General features: G+C 39.7%; 1 protein-coding gene across 2 annotated transcripts in view; it reads left to right on the top strand.

The window, feature by feature from the left end:
- Sugct (succinyl-CoA:glutarate-CoA transferase) overlaps positions 1-13918 on the top strand; it is a 728955-nt gene extending 715037 nt beyond the window's left edge. Inside the window, exon 14 of one of the 2 annotated variants that reach the window (XM_021215549.1) lies at positions 13356-13918. In XM_021215549.1, coding sequence (XP_021071208.1) covers positions 13356-13519 — 164 coding nt within the window. In that variant the 3' untranslated portion in view covers positions 13520-13918. The remainder of the gene's footprint in view (positions 1-13355) is intronic. The other variant, XM_029547521.1, reaches the window with a different exon arrangement.
- Positions 13919-15087: the final 1169 nt, after the last annotated feature.

Raw genomic sequence — 15087 nt, 5'->3', positions numbered from 1 at the left:
AAAAAAAAAAAAAAAAAAAAAAAAAAAAAAAAAAAAAAAAAAAAAGAAATTTTGGGTCATGTCCTTGGAGGTGAAGTGGCCTGTTCACTAATGAACACGAATAGCGTTTCCTTATGGGCCATTTATTTTTTCCAGAGGGAGATGGATAATCGACTATAACATTTGAGTGGATTGGAATAAGATTTATCTATCTTTCCTTATTTGTCAAGTTTCCTTATTCCATTTTTGCAAATGAAAGATAAATGCCTTAATAGATTAGCAATCACGAAATATATAAGTATTTATAAAACAGTACTGCTTTTTAACACCATCTGCTGAAGAGCGATATTTATTCAGCCACTGATATGAGAACAGATTTTCTTCTACATTATGCAGAGGGGAAGTACACCCTTGTACTAATAAGCATACACTTTGGATTTATCCAGCCTAAGTTCTAATGAAATTTTTTAGTTGATAAGCTGTGCAATTTTGATAACATTACTTAACATTACTTTCCCCTTTGATGGAATGGTTTCATTATAATCATACCTTTTAAAGTCATTTAGTTCATATGACACAGTAATATACGGAAAGCATTCTGCCAAATGCCTAACATATGTAAGTATTCGATAAATAATGACTATTATCATGCAGCTTCAAAGTATTTTGAATGTCTGGACTGAATTATTTCTTTAAAAGGTTGCTCAGAGAAATTCTCTCTGATTTGCAGCAAATAGGTCTCTGGACTAAACTGAGGTACATGCCACAATCAGGATGGAGCATACAGTGTTTTATAGATGATGTAGTTCTTGCTCATGCTGTAAGTGACATCCGTTGTGAGTTCATAGAGTATCAGGTTGCTGGAGGACTTACTATACCATCCACTGCTAGTCAAACAGGAAAGGAGAGACCCATACCTACAATAAACACTATATGTTCTGCCCTAGAGGGAGTGAAGTAATTTCTTCCATTCACAATTCACTGCAACTTGTATGGCCTGGCTCAGCTGAACAAGGGTCACATGTAATGCAGTTATATTCCTCTAAGGTAAAAGCTGGAGATCTGTTTAACAGCACTGATGACAATGATAGATCCATTGACATAACTGAAAACAAGACTCCAATGGTAGCCTTCTTCCACACAGATACCCACAAGTACACATATTTTAAATTTAAAATAGTTTAAAATTGTGGAGTCAAAATCATTACAATGGAAGTGATACTAAGGAGCTCTGGACTGCAAGTGATACACGGATGACCTCCCCACCTTGGTGGTACATGCCACATGTTGTCTTAGGTTTCTGAAATGTCTGGCCCCACAAGTGGTGCCATAGTTTAAGTTCTTTGGCTAAAGATGTCTCAAGCCATTTTTATTCTCTTACAGCCTTCTTCCATGATTGTGTGCTCTTTAAATGGTCTTATCTGTTTTTATCTCATATCTAATGGGTTTAGTGTGTTCTAACTGTATGGTCCCATTTGGCAAGTTGGATGCTATGGCTAAGAGGCGCCATATAAAAAATATTGTTATTGTTATAATGATGAACTCAAGCACTGAAGGGGAAGTTGTGAAATCTCTTGATACTAAGCTATCATTATTTTTAGCAAAATGAAGTTTGGCTTCTTTCTACACTAGCAAGCCCCGAAGATGAAATGTTTGCTATCCACAGCATGGATCTTAGCAAAGGGCCAAAAACATCAAAATAAAAACATTTTGAGATAATGTTTCATACATTATATGACAGCTGTTTGCTTTTAAGTATTCTTGGAAATTTAATACAATATAAGAAATTAAAAAGAAGAAATATAGTAAACAATACTGGACTTACTTGGTTTTAATTCTAGTTTTATTCTCACCACCACTGAGGTCACATTTGCCTGCTATGTAAATGACTTAACCCTTTGTGCTTCTCAGTTGCTATTTTGTGTGAGGTTTGTGCAAGGCTCTGCTTCAGTGCCTTGGGAATGTATCATTAAGAAAGGAGGTGAATGCAGTTCTGGAAAAAGGGACTGTTCAAGTAAGTCCCTTTCCTCAGGATGATGGGGTATTATGTTCCCGTTACTTGAATATTCATTATGGTTTCCCACATGTTTTTGGCTACCTCTGTTTCCTGCAACTGTTTGTATTATTAAGTTGATCTGGCTTATAGATAAGTGGTTTGAACTTGGATAAATGGTAGCTTGGGATGCTCACGTAGATTGGGTAGATCTCCTTTCAGCTTAAGAATTATGGATGTTTTCTAAAGGGAGGTGAGACAAAACAGCCAGCATTTTGTTACTAAAGGGCCTCAAACCACAGATGGAAAACTCTACATGGCTAGTCTGAGGAATTCTCTAGTGTGCCAGGCACTGGCTGTCCATGTGCCTTAAACCAGACAGATTTCCAGAGAGCATAACTAATGCTACATTTCTTTGGGAGTGAGTAAAAAGAAGGGCATTGGAACACATTGCCTTGCAGAAATAGGAGAAACTGTTATGTATTGAAGATGTTGTGATTCTATGGCTTTCTACATGGAAAGCATTAGCAGTTAACAAGTTAATTTGGATGGACAAGAAATCAGTGAATGCAGATATCATAAGAGTCTGATCCAGGGAAAGAAATAAGATAGACTGATGGAATGATGAAGCCTGAAGATTTCCTTGCCAAGCTCTGATTTAGGAACCCTGAATTCAGTTCATTGTCCAAGTGAAATATTTTTTCCTTCTTTCGTGCTGCCCTTATGCAAAAAGATGTGGCTGAGCAGCAAAGAACTGGGATTCAGAAACAAGAGCATCTGGAGCTCAGTTTCTTACTATGTCTGCAACCCTGAGCAGGTGACTTCCTCTGCGGGTCTCATCCCCCCTCCCTGCATTTACTAACCGGAGGAGATAAGAGTGACTTCTGGGTATTCTATACTTATTGGGGGGTTTTGGTAATATCCACTTATTAGTAAGTACACACCATGCATGTAATTTTGGGTCTGAGTTACCTCACTCAGGATGATATTTTCTAGTTCTATCCATTTGCCTGCAAATCTCAGGATGTCCACATTCTTAATAGCTGAGTAGTATTCCATTGTGTAAATGAACACAGATCTCAAAAAAGTCAAAAAGTTGAAGTGCCCAAGTGAGGACACTTCAGTCTCTCTTGGGAGGGAGAAGAAAGCAATCACAAGTTGGGGGTAAGGGAGGGACCTGGGAGAGAAAGTGGGTGGGTGGGTAGTTGGGGGGAAAGGGGAGCCTAATCTGGTATTGGTTGAGGAAACAGGACTGAAGCCCTGAGGGTCCGTAGAAAGAATGGAAACAGGCAACCTCAGGAGGTAGGAGGTTCGGGGGACCCTCCAGAATGCACCAGAGATCGTGGAGGTGAGAGACTCTCAGGACTCAAAGGGAGGGACCTTAGCTGAACTGCTGGACAGTAGGGAGAGGGAACTCATAGAGGCCACCTCCAGCAGGAAGACAGGGCATCAAATGAGAGATGAGGGCTATCCCACAGTCACAACTCTGACCCATAATTGTTCCTGTCTGAAAGAATTACAGGGATGGAAATGGAGAGGAGCCTGAGGAAAGGATGGTCCAGTGACAGGCTCAAAGTAGGATCCAGTGCAAGAGGAGGTCCCAAGGCCTAACACTATTACTGAGGCTAAAGAGCGCTCACAAAAAGGGACCTAGCATGACTGCACTCCTGAAGACCCAACAAGCAGCTGAAAGAGTCAGATGCAGATAGTTGTAGCCAACCAATGGACAGAAGCAGCTGACCCCTGTTGTTGAATTAGGGAAAGACTGAAAGAAGCTGAGGAGGAGGGCGACCCTGTAGGAGGACCAGCAGTCTCAATTAACCTGAAACCCCGAGATCTCTCAAACACTGGGCCACTAACCAGGCAGCATACACCAACTGATATGAGGCCCCCAACACACATACAGCAGAGGACTGCTGGATCCATGTTCATTCAAAGATGATGCACCTAACCCTCAAGAAACTGGAGACCCCAGGGAGGTCAGGTGGAGTCAAGACAGGAGTTGGGGGGGAGTTATGGAATGTGGAACAGTCATAGGGTGAATGGATGGGGATTTGGAGAGGATAATATATGGAGTGTAGAAAAGTAAGTAAGTAAATAAAAGTTAAAAAAAAAAAAGTGTGAGTTCTGGCTTTGTTCTTAGGACCAAGAATGGTGTCTAGTACACACCTAGTATTTGTTAAAGAAGTAAAAGTAGTGACATGTTTCCAAAGGACCTTCTACTTTAAAAGGAAGAAAGTATAGCATGGATTTTCCATTGTGAGCTTCATTGCGATTGCCTTTAGTAGCACAGAGGAAAGACATAAAACATCTCATTTAATTTACCTCTAAGGGGAAGAGAACTGAGTTGCTTTCTTTGTATTTTTCTGTGAGGACAAGAGTCAACAATTCTTTCAAAAGTAAAACTGCCCTGGGTTCTCATAAAGTGAGGAGAGATTTAGGTGCTAAAGATGGAGGCCAGGGACTGGAGCGACGTCTCAGAAGTGAAGAGAACTTGCGATTTCTGCAGAGGACCTGGACCAGGTTTGAGCTTCCCGGTACCCATATGGCTACTAACAGCCATCTGCAAATGCGGTTCCGGAGGAGCCATCTCCCTCTTCTGTGCTCTGCAGGCACTTCATGCACATACAGAACAGACATACATGCAGGCAAAACACCCATAAATGTAAACTTAAAAATTATATCGTTAAAGACAAAGAACAGGAGCCTTTTACAGATGGTTAAACATACCTCTAAAACACCGAGCTTCAGAGACCACTTTTTAGTCATATAATTTGCTTCTTTTGGACACAAAACTTTCTTGATGCAATAGATATTGGCTAGGAGCTAGATGTCCCTCAGCAGATGAGCGGATAATGAAAGTGTGGAACATATTTACAATGGAAGTTTATTCTGCTACTAAGAAATATGAAAACATGAAATTTGTAAGATATGGCTGGAACTGAAAATTAGCATATTCAATGAGGTAACCTAGACTCAGAAAGACAAATATATCAATTATTCTCTCTCATATGCATATCTAGGCTTCTCATTTTATATTTATGTATATGAATTTGTGTCATCATATGGTTATTGATCACAAAATTGTATTGGGGTCCAAAAGACATGAAGAATAGGCTTTAAGAGAGGGGGCTGAAGCTGAACATGGTAGCACATGCCTTTAACCCCAGCACTCAGAAGGCAGAGGCAGCTGAATCTGAATTCAAGGCCAGCCTGGTCTACACTGTGAGTTCCAGGACAGCCAGGGCTACACAGAGAAACCCCCGTCTCAAAAAAAAAAAAAAAGAAAAAAAAAGGGCAGGGGTAGGTGAGGGTGCAGTAATGCACATGGTATATGAGACGGGAAAGAGGAATATCAGGGTTATATAGTGAATTGGGAAGAGGGCAGGGAGATAAGTGGGGTGGAGAAGAGAAGAAGATTATTCAAAATGAAGTATGCATAAAACTGTCATGAGAAAAACTTCACGTACTAATTTCAAAAAGTCAAAAGTAGCTATGACAGTAGAGAAGAGGCTACATATACGACATAAGTTTTGGAAGTTTTTTTTTTTTTTTTTACATTTTTAAAGTTGAAAATAATTATGTTCACGGTTTAAATGTATCCACATCCTCCCCTCCTGTGCACTACCTCACTTTGTTCCATCAAAAGCTGGCCTCTTTATGTTTGGCAATGTCCATGCATGTACACACTGCTGAGCTCTGTTCACGCTTCTTGACGTCTATGTTGTCACTGGTATTGGATAACCAGTTAGGGGCTTCATCACTGGGTAAGATGAAGTCTTCTTCCCTCAGCAGTCACTAATTACATGTAACTCTTCGTCTGTGGGTAAGAACCGTGAGCGTTCTCCCTTCTACATCAGTAAGTCTATTAATGTTATCATTGTTTAGATCTTGTTTAAGCAGATGTATTGTCGAGGTTTCATGGGTTAGCTTCCCTGTCACTTTTAGGAGGTACAGTCTTGCTGCAGACTTCCCAGTTTGCAGGCTCTTACATGCTTTCTGCCACTTCTTTTATTATGTTCCCCAAGTCTTAAGTAGGAGTTCTGTTGTCGATGTATCATTTGGGGCTGGGCAACTGCACGCTCATTTGTTCTCTGCGTTTTGGCCCATTGTGGAAAGTATAGCATCAGAGATGTTGAATAAATACAATTGCTTATATTGCTTTGGAATGATGACATGTTAATGATAAGTAACTTCTATGTATACTGGCCAACTCATCCCTGAATATGAGATTTTTGAAAGCTAAAGATTTAATGACTAAGGCTTGTTTGTCTCAAAGGTACCCAAACTTGGTATATCTAAAAAAATCTGACTTCTTTTTATTTGTATAAATGTATCCATGTGTTCATTTCATCTCACCACCTGGAAAGTGCCTATCACAGTTGTTCTTTTTAAATGCCCAGGATTCCCCTTCAATTCTTTCCCTCTAACTGTGTGTGTTGGTTATTTTCCTATTGCTGTGATCAAATACCATGACCAAGTCTACTTATAGAAAAGGGCCTTACTTGGAATTATGATTCCTGAGAGTTAGAATCCATGGTGGTGGAATAAAGGCTAGTCAGTGGAAGTAGGAAGCTGAGGGCTTACATCTTCATCTCTGAGCATCCAGCAGAGAGTGGAAACTAGAATTGGCATAGGCTTTAAACTCCCATAACCTGGCCCAATGGCCCATTGTCTCCAGCATGGCCACATCTCCTAAACTTAACCAAACAACACCACCAACTGACATCTAAGTATTAAATATCTGAGAATATGAGGGATATCTCATTCAAATCACCACATTCCACTCCATGGTCTCTATAATCATGCATATGTGTGTGTGTATGTGTGTGTGTGTGTGTGCGCGCGCGCACGCGCGCGCATGCACATGCACGAGAGTACTTGCACACTGTATATAATAATGCAAATTGCTTTTAGTTCAACTTCAAAAATCTCTATCGTCTTTCACAACCACAACACTTTTTAGAAGCCCCGTGATCACTATCTCTTCTAAAACTCAGGCAATGTCTTAATTTAGCCCCCATGTAAAATCTAAAAGCAAATTATATACTTCAAACACACAATGATATAAGATATATATTATATTCCAAAAGGAAGGGATGGGGGCGTAGTGAAGAAATCCTTGACAAAAACAAGACTGAATTCCAGCAGGACAAACATCAAGGCCTATAGTTTATCGTATCGTGTCAAAGGCTTTGCTGCCTACCATATGTAGTACATACTTGGGCTGGTTTTTCTCCCTAAATGCAGCTCTTCTCGATAGCTATATCTCAGCTCTGTCATCTCCAACGTCTTGGATACTCTAACGCAAGCCAAGAGTTTACCTTCACAGCTTTATGCAATGAACTCTCGGGACCTCTTGCCCTCTCAGGGTCTTTATTCGGGGACTTCTGTAATGCAAACTCCTCTGCTTGGGCAACATCACCACAAACTTTGGATTGTAGTTACTTTCCAGGAGCAGAAATGCCTTACCATTTCTTTCACAAGTTGGAAGGTAGTTGAATAGGCTCATGCTCTGAAGGCGCCCTTCCCTTTATTCTAGTGGAGATAAGCTATCAAATCAATCTCGGGCTCTCTTTGCCTTTACCAAAGAGACTTTAAACTTTATTCTCAGACCATTTCTTAGGACATAGTCTAAAGCAGCCAGGGTTTTTGTTTGTTTGTTTGTCAAAATATCACAGGAACAGTCTCTAGGCTAGCTATTAATAGTCTCTCTCAAAAAACAAAAACAAAAACAAAAAACTGCTTGAGCTGGGGCCTCCACAGTTCATATAGCTCTTAGCACTCCTGTCTTCTAAACTCCTACTAGGATGACCTGTTCAGCCCCACTTACATCCTTAAATCTCCCCTCTAGACCAAAGTTACAAAGTCTTCCACATTGTTCCAAAAAAATAACATTGTCAGTTCCATTCCAGCAACAGCCCTCTCTTTGCTTCCAACTTCAGTGTTAGTTACTTTTCTATTGTAATAATGCACCATGACCCTGGCACCTTAGAGAAGGATGGGTTCTTTAGAGTTTACTGTTTTAGAGGGTTAGAATAATCCAGGATTGTGGAACAAAGACATGGCAGCAAGGGCAGAAAGCTGAGGGCTCACAGCTTGACCCATAAGCGCCAAGTGGAGCCTGAACTAGAAATGGCATGGTTTTTAACTCTCAAAGTCTGCCCTAGGGACATCAATTTGGCCTTCTATGACTGTTCTTTTTTTATTAATTCTTCAGCTCATTGCCCACTATACTTGTACTATCCTCTTGTAAGGTTGATTTATAATTATTTTATGATTTTTATCAGACTATAGCAATTTGGTTATTTTATGATGTCTCAAATTATAATCCCTCCATGACAGCAGGGCCAAGTATACATTTTAGAGTTACACAGAGTGAAACAATCTAGATCAAATGTTGACAGAGGGATGAAGATAAATAAGCAGAAGCATAAGTACAATGAATTAATGGATACATTCATTAGTATAAGAATAATATTTACTCAAACAAATCTAATTACTAGTAGTAAATAGGTAAATAATTATTTGAATGAAAGAACATAGACTGTGAAGTCTAAAAACTGGAGATGTTTATCATTATTATTATTATTATTATTATTATTAAATTTTTATACAGTAATTTTGATTATACTATTTCCCATCTCCAACTTCTCCCACGTCTTCCCCAACTCATGGTCTCTTTCCTCAGCTCATGTTCTCTTTCTGTCTCTCAAAATAAAACTTAAAAAATTAATTAATTTATTTATTTATTAAACAAAAAAAAAATAAAATTCAAACAAACTAACACCATGGACACCATTTTCTATTGGCCAACTAGTCATGGGCATGGAGTACAGTTGATACAGTCAGTGTCATTCTACTGAGAGGACAGTTTCTCTTTGCCAGCAGGTACCAATCACAACAGCTTCTTGACTAGAGGTCAGACTTTGTGCCTACTTCCTCTTTGCTGGGCTGGGATTTTAACTGTTAAGACTAAAGTGAACAGCCCAATTAGGGTTGCATCCCACATGGAGGCAATAGGCCCTGACACTATTACTGATGTGCTTACAGACAGGAGCCTATCATGGCTATCTTCTGAGAGACTCACTCTATCAGTACCTGACTGAGACAGATACTTATAGCCAATCATTGGACTGAGCCCTGGGAGCCCAATGGAAGAGTTGGGGGAAGGACTAAAGGAGCTGAAGGGGATTGAAAGACTATAGGAAGAACAATAGTATCAACTAACCCAGACCCCTCAGAGCCCCCAGAGATAAGCCACCAACCAAAGAGCATCCATGGGCTGGTCTCTGGCTGCCAGCACATACACAGCTGTATGGTCGCAGTGGGATAGGATATGCTTAATGCTGTAGAAACTTGATGTGCCAAGGAAGGGATATGCTGGCAGGGATGAAGTAGGGGTCGATTAGTGGGTTGGGGAGCACCCTCTCAGAAGCAAATGGGAGGGGTGGTAGGGTGAAGAACTCAGGGAGGGGGGATCAGTAAGCAGAACAACATTTTGAATCTAAATAAATAAAATAATTTAATAATAATAATAATAATAATAATAATAATAATAATAATAGACTAGGGTTCTTATCCTGGATCTGTCACTAGTTATAAAACTGGGTAACACTATAAAATCAATTTACTCTATAAAAAGCCTCAGTTTCCTTACCTGTAAAATATAGCCTACTAAATATAGCCTACTAAAATATAGTCTCTATAAACAGACATAAGAAATCAGAAGCACAGTTCACGGTCAAAGAAAAGAGGCTCATTACCATTGCCATTTATTCTGGGGGAACCATGGGAAGTGATGAATGCCCACTAGCAAACACACCTGTTATTGTTACCACTTCTTTCAAGGATGCAGGCAACTAACCAAACAACTCAATGTATTAGTCTAAAATCTGTGACATAAGGTGTATAAGGCACCATATCCAGAGGTTAGACAAGCTTCCCCCCCCCCAATTGGGGGATAGGGCCACTCACTCATCTCCAAATTCTTAACCAAGAAGGGCTCCTGTCTAAAGGAAATAAGGACACAAAGTGTGGAGCAGAGACTGAAGGAACGACCATCCAGAGACTGCCCTACCTGGGGATCCATCCCATATACAGACACCAAACCTCAACACTATTGCAGATGCAAAGAAGAGCTTGCTGACAGGAGCCTGATACCATACCGCTGACTACTGAGAGGCTCCGCCAGAGCCCGACAAATACAGAGGTGGATGCTCACAGCCAACCATTGGACTGAGCACAGGGTCCCCAGTGGAGGAGTCAGAGAAAGAACTGACTGGACTGGTTAAGGGGATAACATTTGAAATGTAAACAAAATATCAAAAAAGGGGGGGGGGAGCAATGGGGCTACTCAAATGGATGGCCATGGCACATGGCAGCAAGTGCGCATGTGGTGTTTCTCTCTGTTACCCTGAGCTTGTTTACCCTCTCTATAACCCAGGAAGACCCTCCACCATTTTTAATGCTGTCTTGTAATATTTCATGTAAAACGTCAAGATGTCAGTCTTTCCCTCGTTGGCTGTGCTGGCTTCTCTGTTGAGTAATTCTGATACCTTGCCTGCTTTCTCCTCACCACAGCGTTTTGTGCAGAAGCATCTCTCCATCCCCACTCTCTTACTTCTTTCCGGGATTCTTGTCTGTTCGCTATGAACTCTTAGCTTCTTAAGTATGTTTATACTTTTCTCTTTAAATGCTTAGAAATAGATTTTATTTATTTGTCTAAACGTCTAACTTGGAATATAATACTAAAATTCAAAAGCATTAAAAATTTTCAATTTTATCTCTTGCATAGTGTTCTCTTTTTGATTTGTTTTAAGCCATCTCTGATTGTTTCAATTTTTTTTTCTTTTTGGTTCTAGGCAGTCTTCATATTTCTGGTGATCTTTGATCAGTAAAGAATGAGGGTCCAGATGTATAACATTGGCCTTTCTTCTTGGTGTGGTATTTTTCACTCTTATTGAATCTAACTTGAACAATAATTTTTGAGTCAGGGAAGTTTATCTGTAAGTATTTAAATTTAAAGACAGTTGGAAACAGCTAAGACCATGAAGATCTTTAAATCGAGTACTGAGTTGAATTTCACTACGGGACCAGCATCCACATGATGGCTTCTAGTGTTCCTTGAGAATCCTTTTTGAACTTTTTTTTTTTTAAATAACTGGTTGATATTTTGTTTGTAGTTAAATACTGGCAGCCTCTACTATTACAACAATTGCACAAGCAGGATCTGAATGAGGTCAGCTATTTGACAGAGAGACTTCCAACCCTCTGCTTTCCGTCCCGTTTCTAGTCCCAGACTGTCTCTCTCATAACCACTGATTTTAAGATCAAAGCCTCTTACATAGTCAAGCAGAATAATTGTCATTCATCTTTTCTCAGCCTCTCAATATGTAATGTGTTTGTGTCCTTACTTACTGGGCAGGAACCAGCCCTGACAAAACCCTCCTGTATGATGCATCCCAGGAAAATATGAGAAGAAAACAAACTCTGCTGAGCTTCAGAGAAAGGAAAACCTTAAGTATCAGTCATAATTTTTCTTGGTCTATAGAGGAAGGCATGTGGTAGGAAAATACTGAATGTGGCAGTGTTAGACCATGTCTGGTTGCTGTCTCTGTCAAATGGTATGCGAATAAGCATTCTCATTAATATAATTCTCTAAAAGGCATTTCTGTTGTATTAATGGATGTTCTGTTAACTATGGCTACTTTGGTTGATTTGTTCTTGTAAAGTTCTCAAATCCAGACCAGGCTACGGAGGAACAAGGATGTAGCTCAGTGATAGAGCAGTTGCCTAGCATGGCCAGAACCCTGGGTTCAGTTACATTTCTGAGAGATGGTGGAAAAGGGAAGGAGGGAATAAAAGGAGGAGGAAAAGAAGGAAGAGAGAGGGGGGGGGGAAAGAAAGAAAACAACGCTTAAAATGCAGGAGGTGGGTATTCTGGCTTTGATACCATTGACTACCATGGTTGATTTGGCAGATCTGATTGGCTAGGTAGATGTCCACCTTCTTCCTTTATCATTTCACGTGTGTCCTTCCCAAAGCTGCATACACTTTTCAGAGAAGATGGCCTTCCTCAAAGGATGAGGACCAGTTTTCAAGTCAAAGGCACATGGATTGTTGTGTTTTCTTGCTAGAGTCTTCAAATAGGTTTTCAATTGATAGACATGTGCTGCTTTATAAATTCTTCCTGGGACTACTACTATTCAATTTGCAATTTTGAAGCCTAATCAGGTGAAATATAAAATATTGTCAATATAGAATGAGGAAATTTTGTTGAAACACTTTCCCAAATGTCCAGCTTTACAAAAGAGAAGCAGGAAGCATCATTATTAAGAAAAGTGAACAGAAAACTTATAATGAGATCATTTCTGTGGCTACAGCCTCTCCTCATGCCATCATTAGCCATTTGGCTCATGCCAAACCTTTGCATTCTTTATTGCAGTTATGTGAAGAATGAGAACAATTAAACCAATTGTGATCATTTTTGAAGTTATTGTTAGAATTCCTCTGTTTACGACTGAGTTCTGTCAAATAGCTGACAGTAAATATCTTCAATCTCTTAAACTGCAGTAGGCAGGAGACATGTAGTGGCTTTCATAAACATAATAGCCAGCAAGTTTTGTGTATTATTATGGGTTGTGGAATTCTTAGTGTTTTTGTCTGTTGTCTCAATTAAATCCTTACCTCTAGTCTGTGGTAAACATTATTATATTACAGTTGTGGGATATGAAGCTCCGAGAGGGTAAATAATTTGTCCAAGATGGTTCTGTTAAAAAGTATAAATCCCAAAGTCCCAAAATAAGACTCCTTGAAAAAGAAGCTTGGTCATAGAGCCTCTTATACCACTAAAGACCAAAAACAAGAGTCCGAGTCGGGGTTTAATATATGCTTAACTAGATTTTTAGAACCATTCAGTAGAAAATTAATGACACAACCCTGGGTTACCTTCAGTTTGGGCCAGGTTTCTGGCTTTCCAAACACATTTCAAGTTTGTGCTTTTGGACCCATAGTCCCCCTGAGTAAATTATATACCCCTGAAGGTGTCTTGTATAGGAGGGGAAGCTTGTAAACACACCAGACACAGATATGCAATCCATCACATGCTGATGGACAGGCTGGAACTTCTCTACACATTTGGATGAGCTATGTATGAGCTGGAGAGATGGCACAAACATTGAAGCCTAGGCTCACAACCAAAACCTCAAGAAAGCACCCTCCCCTCCCGACTCCAAGACAAACAAACCAAACCATGATACGTGGGCAAGGGTGTAAGTAACACAGAAAATCTTGAAGTCCAGTGGAAAACACTCCATTACTTGAGTAATTAACTTCCCAGGGTCAGTCATTAACAGTTTTTCTCATTCCATTCCTTGGACAGGTCCAGCTGTGAGGTACAGCAAGTTCAAGATGTCAGAGGCAAAGCCACCTCCCCTGCTGGGACAGCATACAAGGCATATCCTGAAGGAGGTCCTCAGATATGATGAGGGGGTTATTGAGGAGCTACTCTGCTCTGGTGTGATAGAGCAACATGAAACCAAGTGACAGGGAAGAATGCATCAGAAAACTGCACCTGGCTGGCCCAGACAGTGAGTGCTCTGCACATGCCTTTCCCCAGTCTTGATCCCACTACAAAAGCGTGGTGAGGAGAACTGCAGCTGACCTGCCTGGCATCTCTGGGGTAACTTTAGGATTAAAGTCTATTAGAGCCCATTTTAAAACTTACTGTTTGGACTTTCCCCCCCAGAAACTAATTTCATTGTTGATTTACGGACTTGGATAAATTCTAATTTTTTTCATCCAAAAGAAGTAATAACTGGTGTTGGAATGTTGTTCTCATTTAATGCTTCCACAATGTACACATGTTTGGAAACATCAAATTAGAAATTGTAGTTTTGATTTGTCAATTGAAAATAAAGCAAAACCTAAAAAAAAAAAAAAAAATAATTTGTGGAAGAAGTCCTCTTTATTCTAATTGTCTTAATGCCTAAAATGTTTGCCTGTCCCACCCACACAAGCCTGAAAAAAAGCAGAACTCTTGACATTTTCTACTTGTACATAAAGTTCTCATTTAAATCATTGTTGGGAAGGCAGAGCAATAGTCAGGATGACAGTCTCAGGGATTGATTTTAAACAGTGTAACTTAATTTCAAGCCCACGAAACCTTCGTTAGTCTGTAATTTAAACCATCGAATTTGCTGATGGCTGAAGTAAGACTGAGCTCTACTCTGCCCATAAGGAGTAAATATTTGCTTTGTGTTGTTGTCCCTGGTGATGCTCTGCTGTGTGGTGGGATAGCAGCTTCTACCTATTCATGCAGGGCCTGAGCATTTGTGTATATAAAAAAAGCATAGTGGTTCTTCTCTTGCTACCTTATTTTGATATATAGCCAAATGCCATACACTTTAAATAAATGTGAGGTGAGTGCTCACATGGGAAAGTGTAAAGAACACCAAGTAGGGAAATGATAGGAAATATTTCTTTGTAACTTGAAGACTGTAGAAGGCAGTATCATGTCTTTGTAGTTTGACTTGTCAGTGGGAAACCCAAGTGACCAAGGATACAAAAAGCTATCTCAAAGATAAAAGGAAATATGGATATATATTTTACAATGAACTACCACAAATGGGTGAATAGGCCAGGGCATCAGGTACCATTTGGTCAGTGTGCTCCACTCATGGCCAATAGGCACACATACTTGAAAGTTATATGCTGGTAGTAATTGAAAGCTAAACTGCAAACATTCACCTTTCAAGCTGATTCAGAACTACTTTTCTTTTTATGTTGGATGGTTTGAATCCTTTACCCATGTTGTAAGGCCTGACATGTCTCTAGAGTCAAGGATAGGAAATAAGAAGTGTCTCTAGGATACTTTTCAGAGGAACCTATCCTAATTTTTGAGACCTGTCCCAGGCCCAGCTTTGCTGTTTGTCATGTTGTACTCTGACAAACTCCATTATTACTCTAGTAGTTAGAATTTTCTCATAATACAGAAGTCTGATTCCTTCTGCAGGTCCTTTGCCTCAGTTCCATATATAATATATGTATTGTTAACTTATTATGTATATATATATATATATATATATATATATATATATATATATATATATATA

This window comes from Mus pahari, chromosome 16 (assembly GCF_900095145.1).
Source record: "Mus pahari chromosome 16, PAHARI_EIJ_v1.1, whole genome shotgun sequence".
NCBI lineage: Eukaryota > Metazoa > Chordata > Mammalia > Rodentia > Muridae > Mus > Mus pahari.
The sequence above is the reverse complement of the archived record's forward strand: the minus strand, read 5'-3'. Positions and strand labels throughout refer to the sequence as shown.